This window comes from Calypte anna, chromosome 15 (assembly GCF_003957555.1).
Source record: "Calypte anna isolate BGI_N300 chromosome 15, bCalAnn1_v1.p, whole genome shotgun sequence".
Taxonomy (NCBI): domain Eukaryota; kingdom Metazoa; phylum Chordata; class Aves; order Apodiformes; family Trochilidae; genus Calypte; species Calypte anna.
In genome coordinates, this window is record NC_044261.1 from 2,427,942 (window position 1) to 2,442,774 (window position 14,833).

The window sequence follows — 14,833 nt, forward strand, 5'->3', positions numbered from 1 at the left end:
GTCCAGCATAAGTTAGCATTTAATAATACTATACTTTGTTCAGTATACTTTAATCCTTTAAAAAACCACCAAACAACACAACCTTGAGGACATCACCACAATCAGCCTTATCTGTCTCCCACTGATGGCTTAGGCTAAGTCTGACCAACACATTGCAAAGCAATGAGTAACAACCATGTTGTGATTTCATTACCACATTCTACCAGAGAGAAATGGCAACAGTCAGAAAAACAGGCATGCAAAATTTCCTCCACATCTTGAGTGAACTTTTAAGTCTGTCATCTGGTTTCTGCAGAATCATACATTGTAAAATATTTTGCATTGCTTTTCTTAAGTTATGAAAAATGTTGATGTAAGTTTAGGTAGCTGAGATTGTTCATTATTTCTTGTCATTTCTGAGCAAAACCATGGTTGAACTGTAATATTGTGGGTGAGTACTACTGTACAAATAATACCTAGCTCTTGACCTGCTCCCTAAAATTGAATTTCTCTAGAAACCAAAAAAAAAAAACCCTTCAGGAGGCATACATCTGAGAAGGACTTCTGTTGTCTTGGTATATATGGTATTGAAAATGAGTCTTTGGACTCACTGTTTCTTTATTCTGCCCATGGCTCGTGTTCCTCTTGATCTGGAAGGGGTTTGAGAGGTACAACAATGTTGCACACTTCTGTACTCTTGTGTTCATATTTCATTCAAGCAGACTGTACCAAATCAGTAAAGAAATCTCATCCCATCCACTTTTCCAAACCAAACCCATGAACAGTATTAAGCTTCCAAGCTCCAGTGTTGTAGCTATAAAATGAGCATTATTTCCTTTCCTGTTAGAAATTTAAATAGGGAAATATAAACTAGGAATCAAGCCTTCTGCAACTAAAACATTAGCACTGTTGCAGTGTGTCCCTTTCTCCCCTTCACGTTCCATTTTACAGCTCCATTCAGAGGTACAAACTAAAAACAGGATAAATTCTTTTATTTCCAACTCTTAATTACTCATTATTATACACCTCTAAAGTTAGCCATTCTAGGGCTAGCTGAAACAGAAAGAGTCAGTCATGCCTAATTAACTCTTATAAATACTTCAGGGAGTTCTGAAATCAGGTTGGAGTTCAAAGCTGTGGTTTTTTGCCTCTGATCAGTGCAATTGCAGAAGGCCACCAAAAGGGTGTAGTCCTGCACTCTTCCTTCATCTCACCCCACTCTTCATCCTGTAGATTACACCCACCAAATGGCTACGGAGCTTCAGAGAATCTACCTAGTGAAAAAAAAATATTTTATTGTTCTTAATAGTGGAGTTTTCTGCTGGATCAGGTCACTGAACTGACTTAACTTGTGGTCGCATGAACACCGGACCTGGAAGAGAAAGGAAAGTGGTGAAGGAAATGAGGGACATACATGGAAGAGAAAGGGAACTGGCTCTTTCAGGAGCAGACTGTTATTACCTCTAATTAGAGGTAATGTCAACCCATTCTCTGGATCATTTATGCATGAACACAATCGGAGCAGGTGGCAGGAGCCCAAGTTTCTTCCCAGAAAGCCCAGAGAAATCCATACACCGTCACAAGGACACTCATAATTTTTTTTTTCCTGCTAAAAATGTGCTTCTGAATTTTCTGTAGGAGGCCTGAGTAAGAACAGGCTCACTGAGTGCCATGTGATTAATGTGATATGGGACTGAGCATGCAAAGGTGCTGCCCACTGCAGAGCATATTTTCAGCTTCACATGCAAATCATCACATCCATTTGTTCCTCTTGCTGTACCACAACCACATCAGGTTGCCACAAAGAGAAAATTATGGTAGATCTGCATTAAAACCAGCAGCATTTGCCAATGGCAAATAAAGGTTTGCCAGCAGTCCCAAAAAGTGAGATGGTTAAGGAAAACACCTCTGCAAATATCATCTAAAGGAGAGCTGAAAGCTCAGTTGGTGGAATTTCTGCAGAGGAAATATTTTGATCTGTCCTGTGCAGAAAAAGTGTATAATTTTTAACTTCCTTCAGAAAAAAAATTTAAGTGCTTAATTATTTAGTCCCCTATCTTAGCCCAAATGAATGGACAGAATGGAAGGTCTTACAGGACAAAAGGTAGTTTAAAAGATATTTTATTTCAGTCTGTTCTATCAAATGGGAAATAACTGTATGAAAACTCATTTGGGGTGAAATCAACCTGTTTCTACATCCAGCTTTCCCAAGCACAGTACTGCAGTCCTTACTGTAGCATAATCCCTGCAGTACAAATTTAATTAAATGACAGCTTCCAAGTTCCAAGCAAACAAGGCCAGGATCTAGCACGTTGTCACAATTACATCTTAAATAATTTAATTAACATCCCACAAAAGGGTTGGGGTTTTTTTTGTTGTTGTTGTTGTTGTTTTTAAATACAGTTCAGACTAGCCCCTTCCTCAGTAACCACTGCTCCCTTTTCACAGTGTTGATACCTGAGGTGTTTTTTTCCCCTATTTTTGACGGTGATGAAAGGCAACCTTGTGATAGCTCTGGGCTGTCCCATACCAAGCCTGACAGGGCCCAGCTCCAGGCACTGATGGAAAGCTGCACTATGACCTGCAGAGGGTGAAGGAGCCCAAATTCTCATTTGTCAGCACTGAACCTGTGTCCTGAAGCATGCAGGTTTAATATTGCTTCTACATGTTCTTATTCTATCTAATACAGATGGGAATATTCTCATCATCCACATCCTACCACTCCCTTTTTTTATTTTTCCCAGTTCTTTTAAGTCTGAGACAGGTTTCTTGAGATTGTAATAAACAGATTACAGCATCATTTCAACAGTAAAATGAATTATAGTTTAATAGGAATCACCTCTTTCTTAAAACAAGGCTAAAAACGTGTTTTCTATTTTTGGAGATCTGTAGATTAAAATTGTGCTGTTTCTGAAACACTTCCATACTTCAGGCTTGTGCTCTGGAGTTCCCAGGTGTCTGTGATTATCTGGTAGGTTTGCTTGATACAGCAAGAGTACCAGATTTATCATGCCCCCCCCCTCCCAAAAATCCCTGAGATTTAGAGAAATGAATTTTCTTTTATGTCTCTATTCTGTCTTTTTTGGTGGACCTTTGTGGAATGGATGGATTATGTGTTTTTTGTCAGATGATTCTCTAGTAACATCTATTTATCTTGTACTCTGGCCTCAATCCTGCAGATGTACACATGCATTTAATTTTAAGATTGAGTAATCTCAGCTGAAAGGTCAGCAGATGCATACATCTTCTCAGGATTATAGACTAATAATGCACTTGCTGTAATAGACATCTGGAATCCACACTTCCATATATAACCTCAACAGCACTTCTATATGATAATAAAGTTTCATTATCTGCAAATAGGGAGATGTTAGAGAAAGATTACCTGATTTTTCAAGATACTGACAGATGCAAAAGGAGCTCATTGCCCTAAATCCTAACTTAGAACTCTATCTCCTGCCTTTATCCACTTATTTCATTAAAACATGGATCTTTCCAAGAGGTTTTAATGTGTTTGATCTTCTGCATATTTAATATGTTTCATATAGCAGGTAGAAATTGCCTGGTGAGGTATGCAGGGGGTAACTGGATGCTACAGGAATATGTTGCTGCAGGCAGAAGCAGACAGGAATAGTAAAGAAAAAATGCCCTGGTGGGATTCTTTCTGTGGGGAGTTTGTTTTTCCCTGTGAGGAATACGTGGTATTACTATACTTCACTTTTTTTCCTTTTTTTTGTCTCAGCATCTACTTTATATGACTTTTATCTACGTTCTCATGTGATTTCCAGCTACCTGCTGTACACACGTATTACAAAGGCAGTATTTTTGCTTTATTTAACACCTAGCAATACCTTATAGCTACTAGAACCTGATGTAGGATAAATTTAGTGCAAATTTAGGTGCAGATCTCGGGATGTTTTATGCCGCGATTGCCCTCGCTCTAGGCTGAAGAGAACACAGCGAAGCCGAGTGTAGGTAAAGCAGAGCCCTTAACACCATGGAATTACAACTCATGGACTTGGGGTTAGGACTTGGGGTTAGTTATTTCCCAGTGTTTCCCACGTTCCTTCCCCACTCCTCATTTAGTGCAGCCCTCCCAAAACTCCGCCGGGATTTTTACAACGCGGATCTAAGCAGCCGGTGCTGAACCCAACCCCAAGTTCCAGCACAGCCGCGCAACTTTTCGGGCTCTCCGGCTGCTGCCACCCACTCAGGGGTCCCTGTGTCCCCGTGTCCCCATGCTCTCCCCTCCCACCCCCCCACCCCGCCCTGCTCAGCGCCTGCGTGACCCGGCCCCGCCGCGCACTCGTGACCCAGCCCCACCGCCGGTACCGAGCTGTGCCCCCGAACCCCCCTCCCTCCCCCTTCTCTTTTCGGTCCGGGCCACCCCCTCCTCCCACCCCCTCTTCCCCCCTCATCACTGTTTACGTTCCGGGCATTGCGACGGCTGCGCCCCCGCGCAGCGCCTGGAAATGGTTCCTTAGGACTTTACAAAACGCATCGTCGCCGCCGCCCCCCTCCCCTTCTCTCCCCCTCCCTCTTCCCACCCCCCAACCCGAGGGAAAAAAAAAAAAAAAAAAAAAAAAAAAAGAGAAAAAAAAAAAGGAAAAAAAAAAAGTGCTGGTGCAAAATTGCAAAACTTTACAGAGACCTGGATGGCTTTTGTTTTTCCTCCTCCCCATTTGGGCCAAAAATGCGGGACAGGAACTGTTGACAATTAAGTGATGAAACTCTCCAAAAAAATGGAGGCAGAGAAAGACTCTGGAAGAAGATTGGTGTGTAGCTGGCTTCTGCCGATTTCCTATTTGTGCCTTTTAATTAATTAATTTTGCTTAAATGTTTGTAAAGGGAGAGATGCATGTAAGACGTAGGGAGCAGAGCTACTTTGCAAGAGAGAGGCTTAGACACTGGGGAAGGGGGTGGAATTTAACAGAGGGGAAGGAGAGGGTGGGACGAGAATATATTTATATATATATATATATTTAATTTTTTTTCCTCCTGTGGGTAAGGATTTGTACCGATCCTCCGCGCGGGTGGCTGCCGGGGCGGGTTTGCAGGGAGAGAAGTGCCGGGCGAGGGGCAGAGCTGGTGCTGAGGGGTCCCCCCAGCCCTCCACACCGGGGCTCCTACCTTTGTGCGCGGCCGCTTGTCCCCTCATGTCCCTCGGTACCGCAGCTTCCCCGGGGAGCGGCACCGACACCTCCACCCCCCCATAAATTAACTCATTCCTGCCCCTCTCCGCGCAACCCCTCGCTCTCGGCGCTGGAGAAGCGCGCAGGTTCCCGCGGCGGCGGAGCAAAGGAGAGGATTGGGGGGGGGGATGAAGGGGGACGGAGGGAGAGAGGGTGGGGGGGATGCGCATCCATCTCCGCGTTACATAAAAGCGATCTGTTTTTTAAACCGCGGCTTCCGGTGTGACTATGGAAACACTCGGATTATGTAAATACCGAAACCTGGATGCCTGTGCATCAGATTAAACGATTCACACCCCACCCACCCCCCCTCCCTCCCCTTCCCCGAGGAATGAGCTTGTATTCACGTGCGGCGGCAATAGTAATAATAATAATAATAATTAAAAAAATGATCCGGTTGCTAACGAGCGCTGGCCGCCGTGCCCGGGATTTTGCGGGATTGCAGCACACATCGGGGCTGTAGCTTGGGAATGTTGGGCGAGTTACGCCTGTCTCCTGCTCGCCTTCCAGCGCCTGCTTCGTCTCAGCAGCCCAAGTTTGAGTTTTCCTGCAGCCAAACACCTGTTATTCCCGTCTAGTTCCGTGTCACGGGATGGAAAAGGTTGTGCATGCGGCTGTGTTTTAGCTTCTTTGGGGTCCGGTTTTGTTCCGTTGGTGTCTTGCCACCTTTAATGATTTCCTCCAGAAGCTGTTTATTAAATCGCTCTGCACGATCTATTCGCTTTCCTCCCCACCGACCCCGGTTACCATTATTATCATGATTATTATTTTATGTATCCGGACAATGTGGTGGGTTTTTTTTTTGTTTGTTTTCTAGCGATCTATTGGCAGACGGCGATACGCTGAGAACGAGGACCTCTCGGACGTGGAGGAAATTGTCAGCATCAGGAGTTTCAATTTGGAAGAGAAATTAAAGAGTAAAACGTATCACGGGGATTTCGTGCATGCCATGGACGGGAAAGGTAACCAACACCCCGGGGGGGTAGGGAAGGGGTGCGGGGGGGCCCAGCCCGGCTCTGCTGCCGGAGCCTCCACGTGTAGCTCCGCGCCCGGGTTCGTATTTCGCGCCCGCGTCCCCCTGCCCGGGGATCCGGTGACGAGCAGCGGGGGGAGGCCGGGGGGGAGCGGCTGCAGCCGCCCTGCAGCACCGCGGGCGGCTGCCCCGTTCCCCCTCCTCCCCCCAGCACCCTCAGGGCGGGTTTTTCCCCGACACGATGCTTGGGAAGCGGCGGGGGGAGCCTCCAGCCTGCTCGGCTGCCCTGACCCCGGCGAACCGGCGGGATGGTCAGGAATTGGGTTCTGGCAAAGGAAAGGCAAGAAAACCCAGCCCCCAGTTAGCCGGAGGTGATTCCTGCTCCCCCTCTGCTCCCTGTTGAACTCAGGACCCCTTTTTTTTTTTTTTTTTTTTTTTTTTTTTTTGGCAAAAGGATGCAGTTGATGAGCCTCTTCGCCAGGGTCAGAGACTTTAAAGTCAATAACTTCTTTGTGTTTCTATCATATATTAAGTTACAGCGCTCCCCTTCCCCAAGTTACTTGGTTTGCTTAGGTGACTTAAATTACGGAGCAATAAGCAAAGCCAGACCTGGAGCGGGGTTGCCTTGGCAGGAAGGCAAATCAGAGAGGTTTGCCCGGGAATCAAACGGGCCGGGGGGAGGTTGCAAGTCACCTTTATTTACCACAGCCTTGTTGAAACGGATCCTGAATCCCAGATTTCTGTCACCAAAACCTGGCCTCGTGGAGGACGCCCTGGCTAAGCTAGCTTTCTGAGGAAGGAGTAGTTTGGGCTGTAATCCTGCAGAAATGGGTATAACTATGGAGCCACTAATCTAGTTTAGAAAATTTCCTTTTCTCTCATAGGCTTAGTTTTGCATGAGCGTTTTAAGCTCCTTTTAGAAAAGTTAATGTGGTGGAGAAATTAAATACCTATCTTATTTAGGAAGGTATTTGTTTAGGAGATAAGCTCAACCCTGACCCCTCTTCCTCCAAACAAAACACAAACACCTATTTTTTAGCTGGAAAATGTTAATTAATTTTCCAGAAAACGATTGCATTCTGCCCTCATCTTCCAAATACTCCAGTGGTTGCCATTGCTACATGCTGACTATAATACAATCCTCAGCCTCCCTAGCTTAGCAGCTCTAAAATCTTTGGGTAGCTTTCTCCTTTCTAGGGAACTTGAAAATAAATGAGTGTCTTTTGTTATTTTGTTGTGGTCTGTGTCTGCTTTGTTCGACCTCACAAGGGATTTAAATGCTTTGTTGGGGCATTAGGAAGAAAGGGTCTGCCTTCCTATTTGCTCTGTTTTTATTTTTACTATTGGTTTATTTTTTTCTCAGAGTCCAAGGGTTGAATTGAATTTAGGCAAAACAATGAGAGTGGTTGGTAAGAATGAAAAAAGTCAGTTTATATGAACACATGGAGTTGGTTGAGTGATACATTTATTTTTATTTCTCATGTCCTTGTTTTTAATAATAACTCTTCTTTGATTTTTCATGGATTATATATTTTTTTTCTAGGAATGTGAGTTGTAGGTTTTCCTGGAGGTGCTGCAAGGCACTGGTGTGATTTTTGGCTTACGTGCAGTTTGTCATAGATACTTGTTCTCTACTCTCCTAGGCTGTTTATCTGCTTCTACTTCTCCCACCAACATTAATCTTGATGTTTGTTGACTTTCTGTCTGGGATGAGAGTGCCCTTAAAAAAAAATAATTGTGGTTTATTTATTTTCTTACCTAAAGCCAGAGCTGTTTTAATGGGAATGCTTCTGAGAAATGAAGATTCTAGTACAGAAATATTTATTTGGTAACCTTAGCTAACTGGAATATTCATTACACTTATTTTGAGACTAGTAGCAATAAAGTTGCTGTAATTTTAATGGTTTTGTAAGTGGATAATTGCTGTGCTCTGATTTGGTAACTTTAAGTAGGAATATTATATCCCTACTTGTCATAATTACTAAACTGAAGGCAGCAAGGAGGAAAGTTGTGAAAATAGAGGGAAATACATCTGCAGGCATGGGAGCTTTGTCTCCCTGTCCTCTCTTTCTTTCAGTTGAGCTCTTTCAGCAGAGAAACATCACCCATATCAGCTGGGGGCTGAGGTTCTCATGCTTTCCTAGAAGTGTCCATGCTGCTGGCTGGGTCTGGCAGAAGCCAAACTGCTCGTGTGTACCTGAATATGATACATAAAGTGTAGAGTGTGTTTGGCAGCATGAAGCATATTTTGCAGTGCTGAAGAGTCTAATGATGTTTTCCAGCTGAAGGTAGCATGTGGATGTTATATAAAGGTCTTTTTTTTTTTTTTTTTCCTGTAAGAAAGGGAGAAAAGCAGAACCATAGAAACAGTCCGTGGCCACTGCAGGAATTCCTCTCTGTAGCCCAAGGCTCCAAATGGACTGTGGGGTTTTGTAGGCACGGCTCACCCAAATCGCTGCCTTCTAACTTTCCCTCTAATCCCCAAATCACTGCTATTGTATCAGGGCCATTGCATAAAGAAATCCCCAGGAAAGGCCCGTTGTGTGTAATCCTCAGAGTGCAGCAACAAGGTGATGCTGGTCAGTGTTAACATAGCAAACTTACGTTTAATTTTCATTTTGCTTGTGTGTTACATTGTGACCCCCCCACAAAAACTCTTCCTTCTCAACCACCTCCCTAAGTGCTAGGAGCTGGGTAAGATTGCCCTCTATTAGATACAGCAATTAGGTTTCTGATTAATTAAAACAAACAAACAAACTAGTGCTCTGAAAGCAGCAGTACCCCTCACATAAAACTAAAACAATGTGTTCACAGAATCCCAGCTCTCTGCTGCACTCAGATAATGCTCACAAGAAAACATGTTTGGCTTTTCTCTTAAGTAGAAATGTCTGGCTTGAAAGGCAGAAACTTAAACATGCAGTTTAAACTCCACGTTTGTCCCAGAAGCACTAAGCTGATTTGCAGCAATTTAGGAAGGATTATTTTTTAACTGCTAATTTGATATTTCATTACAGCCTGGGTGTTTCAACCCAGACGTTAATTGACAAACTCTGACTGGATTCTGTTTTATGTGCATCAGTGAACAGGAAAAATAGAGAGCAGCTGGGAGAGCATTGTCTGTCATTTGGCTTCCGGTTCGGACCTAAAATATGCATTCTCTTTATGTTTTTCTTTAAGTGATAGTGGAGTTCTTTGGTGAGAAAAGGAGAATGGGGAGTGTTTTGAGACAGTGTCATGTGAGGTGCTGATGCTGTTGTCATTGATTTTTTGATTTTATTTTTTTTTTCTTTCAGATTTTACTTTTGAGTATGTGCAAAGAGAAGCTCTCAGAGTTCCCCTTATCTTCAGAAATAAGGATGGACTGGGAATTAAGTAAGTTACAGCCAAATCTTGATGATTAATAAATGCTTTTATAAAATAACCATTATGCTTTCCACTTGTAATATTTCTTTTGATGCTCTCAAAATGTGTTGCAATGAGTAAGAGTTGTCAGCACCCTTGAGAAGAGGAATTATTATTTTCTACTTATAAACAAGCAGATAATGAGGTCTATACAAGTTAAGTGCATACAGCATGGTACTACACAAACAGAAATAACTAGGAATAAAATTCAAAGGTTCTGGCTTCCAATCCATGCTGTAATGACAGAACAACCTCACTCCAATTTTTGACTTCTCAGTTGTTTTCTGGGTTACAGGTGGAATGCCTAATGATGTCTGTTCTTCTTGATGATAATTGTATCTCTACAGAATGTTATGGCTTTGTAAATAATTAATATTGTTTAGTTAAAGTGTGGTATAATTAGAGTCTTTCTGAGGTTGCATTTTGTTAATACCCAGTTATAAAGGAGCTGGTATTTTAATAAGAGAATCCTGCCATTTTATTTGTATAAGTGACAGTGTCTAAGGGAGAAATACTAAAATTATATAATTTATCAGCCACATAATCCATAGTTGAAATGAATGTTCCTTGATATTTCTGGAAATTATGTCATTTTACTATAAGAGCAAATAGGAGTTGGTGTGGTGCTTCTCTTGACATAACAAAATAGTGTTATATGAAAAAGAAGTGATTAATAGGCACTCAGCAGTAATTACAGTAATGCTTGTTTTGTTGTACTGTTATTTTCTACTGGGATATTTTTTATTTGGTTATTAATTCCAGCTATTTCTCTATTAGTCCTGGAAGTACAGTCTAGTTTCATGTTAAAAAAAATGATGCAAACATGAAGCTACCCTATTTTCATTCATGCAAAGCCTTTCCTAGGTTGTTGCCCAATTTTCAGATGAAAATGTGTATACATTCTGCAATGTTTCAGAAGTTAGGTAGAAAACCTTGCTATTATGTGAGAAAGGTTGGTCACCTCACACAGTTTCTAAACAGTTCTGTGTTCCTGCTTGGTGCCTTCATTTCCTGTTGGAGTCCAGCAGCTCTGGCAGTTGGGATAATGCATCTTTTGAATTCTGAACTGGATTGTGAAGAGGTGGAAGAGGAGTAAATGCAAATTCACAGCAAGGGTTTTGGAGTCACTTGCTCAGCTGTCACACACTAATGCTTTGCACAGTGAAGGTGAAGGAAGTGTTTCAGTTTGCTGGGATGAGCTTCAGGTAGTCTCACAGCCAGGCTGGACCAGTCAGTTTTTCTGATTCTTGCAGACTGCCAGTATCAATCTAATCTTATTCTGACATCTTTCCTACTTGATAAGGCTGTTTCTCTTTCTCCCTTTTGTGAACCATCCACAAGTCACATGCAGCTTTTTCCTCCAGCTGGAGTTCACTATCAGAGAGGAGTAGAAATTCTGAAGCTTTTTTTTTTTTCTTTCTTTTGAGGCTATTTTTAATGAATTAGTATGAGCACATTTTATCTGACATGAGAGCTTTGGATGGTTCCTGCATGCAATCAGTTGAGTTCTCCATTTCACAGTTAGTTGGGTGAATTGTTTTTATATTCCCATCCTCTGCTGAATCATTGAATAATGACTGCTATGGGGGGTTGAAATACATCAGTAATCTCTTACAGGACATTCAGCATTCTAATATTTTTTATTTAAGTGAGCATGTCTTATGAGTTTGAAATGGTGTTTTACAGGCATCGTAAACACTTGGGAATAAATGTCACAAGAGTGAGAGAGGGTTGGAAATAGGATCTATGTGGGTTCTAGATGAGAGAATTTATGCATGAGCAAACTTTCCTATTTGGCACTCTGCAGGGTAACATGATTTAATTTTATTTACATTTTCACTTCTTACGTGTATCTATCCCAAGGAGCTGCCATTCCCTATATGAGTTTTGTACATGTGTAGCTACAGAAATGCTGTGTGTGTTGTGTTCCAGTAAGACCAGTGTAGTATTGCCACCTGCCTAACTGGTCCCAGACATTGAGAACCTTCAGCCTCATCATCCTGACATCTGCTGCTTGAAATAATGAGTGTCACAGTCTGCTGTCTCCCTTCACTAGAGCGAGACTGGGCAGTTTGCTGTTGGATCTGAATCATTTGCTGATGAAACTCAAGATTATGCTCCTCTTCAGGCTCTGGGGGAAATGATGCTTTACTGGGTCTTTTCTAGCACTACTGTCTCTTGTCCAGAGGAAGCTGTGCATGTCATGATACAGTAGATTCAGTGATCCACATGTAAGCAGGGTGGCTTTTGAGACATAGTGGACTATAACATATATGATAGAAGGTGGTTTTTAGACTTCTGACATTTCAATAACTACTAATGATGCTTCCTTCCACTTTTGTTTGCTGTTAAGCAGTCAGCTTGCATGTCTGTGCCTGGCAGATGCACAAAGCATAGCTGAACAGTTTGGTTCCTGTGCTTGGAGGTACTCCGAAATGGCAAGGAATGAGAGGAAAAATTGTTACAGTGAAACTTTGAAAATGGTTTTCTTGTATATTTCTGACCACTTTGTTACTTGTGTGGCTAGAAGCAGGGAAGTCCACCTGTGCTCTCTTAGCAGAAAAGGAGCTGTTTTTCCTGGAGGTTTGTTTGGCTGCTTCCTGGATTGTAACTGGGAGAGAGAATGCTGTTTGGAGGGATGTTGTTTCTTATCTCAAGAATAGTCATCCTGCATTGTCCTGTGGTTAATCACATTTGTATGCTAGCCAGAGCTCACCCTCTGGGACTTGAAAAGGAGACTTTTCTAGCAAATCTTTAAGTATTTACTAAAATGCAGGTTTGCACCAGGGCACACTAGAGGTGTTTGCATTTCTTTTCTGTTTGGGGCAGCAAGGTTTGTGTATAACAGAGTGCTGAAAATCTCAAATGTTGTACTTTGGTGTTGTCATCCCACTAGACCATTCTTTACCTATTTTTAGTGAAACCTTTGGAAGCATTCATAGTCTTTGAGAATTCATAGTAGCCTGAAAATTGCACAACACTGAAGGAAAAAAAAAAAATCTCTGCTCAGTTCTTGCATAGTTGGTGTTCTGGTTTGATATGCAGGAAGACAAATGAACCAACACTTACTGATTACTTTAGGACTGGTGACATTCAATAAAACAGGTTTTTTTGGCCATCAAAGGGCTGTAGCAAATCAACCCTAATTGTATAAGAATGAGTGTGGCAGTTAATCTGGGCTGGGGATGAAGAAGTGCAGTCATGTATGGTCTCAGCATCCAGTAGAAGGGGGATGAATTAAAGCTGGACCTCCCAAGGTCACCCAACTACAAAATGGGTTCTGGTACTTGAAACCTGCTGTGTTCAAGCCTGAATTTTTTCACTTAGTGGACTCTTTCTCTAAGGTATCATACATCCTGAGATTGCAGAGATAAAAACAAGGATATGCCAGGTGTGCTCTCCAAGGATCTAAACACCATTTTATTGTTAGGGTGAATTATATTCTTCCATTTGAGTAGTGTTTATTGTTGGCTGCTGCTGGAGCTCTCAGAAAGACTGGGTTTGCTTGTATGCATCTGGGTCAGGGTTGTTGTCTTAGCTAGGTTGTTGATTTTTATTTTTACTTCTACAACTGTGAAGAAGATTGCCCATCTAATTGTTCTACATGTTGGACAAAATACAAGCAAGCTGTGGCATTTGAAGATAAGCCTTGCATGTCCTGGTTGCCCACAAATAGTTCTGCTTTCTAGTGCTTGGAAAAAAAAAGATGAGCTGTGAATGAACCCTGAAGGTCAGTAGATTCAGGCTGTTTCATTCTGGGAGTGAATTCCAAAGCTGTGGGGCCCTCACAGCTAAATGCAAAGATGTGAGGGTTGGCAGAGACCTAACAAAAGAGATTGTGCAGCCTCCACATCCCACCAGAGGAAGGTGATAAGGGTAAAAGAGAGTGAAGGAAGGGAATTTGACAAATAGTTCTCAAGATATATTCATGACAGTAAATGCATTTTTTAACTTTACTTTTCAGTGTTTTCTTAGTAGTAAAACAATTGCTCTAAAAGTTTGCCTGTTAGATCCTTTGGATTTCTAATGGCACAATGTCACAAGTGCTTTATGATTAGAAGCAAGTTGTTTCTTTTCCACCCAAACAAGGCAGTACAAGGGGGACCAAACACTCAGCTGGCAGTTCCCACAGGGCTGATTTTCCTTGCAATTCCTCAGTCAGTTTTTGTGCAACGTGAAGTGTGAAATACTGTTGTTAAGGTGAAGTCAATCAGCTTTAAAACCCCACTACTGGTTTTTTTTCTCTTTTTCCATTCAGTTTATATGTTGCAGAATTTTTCTCTCTAGCTGACATGTAAAACTCACTCACTTGAGGTACTAGACTGTTGTCTAATTGCATTAAAGCCCAAAAAACTGCCTGTGTTAGAAGTGATCTTATAAAAGAATCAATGCTGATGAACCAATTATGCTACCATTTAATTTAGCTCTGAATAGCCCAAATTAAATTGAACAACAATTTCCCTGCCCTCCAAATACAGAATACAGTTGTCTTCTGCCTGACAAGGAGGTTTGGATCAGTCATTAAAATAAAGGGGCTTTAATTATTTGTATATATATGTATATATATTTAATTTCCAAGCAGTGCATGCAGCCTATGATGCCCTAACTTTGAACAAACTGGTTCACCACTCAATGCTTTAGTTTGTATCCAGTGGCCAATGTGGTCATGCTCATCATGTGAGGCACCACCAGCTGCAAGCCACTGTGAGCTGCTTAGCAGGAACAAGCTATAAAGGTTTAGGATTTTCTTGAAATCACCCCCCAACCCCTTCCATCCCACTCCAGTACCAGAGGGTGCTTGAAAAGACACATCTTCTCTTCCATTACAAGTAGAGAAACTTTTGTACACTTGGCAATGCAAAGATGTTATGTATCTCATGAAAACTTGCACAGTCCACATGTCAGAGAGGCTTTGCTCCATTGCACATAACTGCATTTTGAACAAAGAGCTCTTATCATTTATTTATCTTTTATTATGACAATGAAAGTGTGCCCATACTTCTCTTTACTGTATTTATTTAATGCTGTTTTCTTTGCTAATTACAGGATGCCTGACCCGGATTTCACCGTCAGGGATGTGAAGCTATTAGTGGGTAAGTTACTTTGAATGCACTGGATTAACTCTATACAGAACAGAATTGCTTTGAAATACATGTCTGGTTGTGTTTGTAGACATTTGTGATAACTCAGAATCTGGGAGAAGGCATGAAGAAGCAATTTGTAATTAAGAAGGCTGGGAGAGCCCTAATTAGTAGTTGTGCTGACCAGACTCTGATCTCATGCTGGA

General features: G+C 42.0%; 1 protein-coding gene across 1 annotated transcript in view; it reads left to right on the plus strand.

Moving 5' to 3' along the window:
• KDM2B (lysine demethylase 2B) overlaps positions 1 to 14,833 on the plus strand; it is a 110,558-nt gene that overhangs the window by 1,523 nt on the left and 94,202 nt on the right. The window contains exons 3-5 of the mRNA XM_030460442.1: positions 5,989 to 6,133; positions 9,438 to 9,516; positions 14,593 to 14,639. Coding sequence (XP_030316302.1) covers positions 5,989 to 6,133; positions 9,438 to 9,516; positions 14,593 to 14,639 — 271 coding nt within the window. The remainder of the gene's footprint in view (positions 1 to 5,988; positions 6,134 to 9,437; positions 9,517 to 14,592; positions 14,640 to 14,833) is intronic.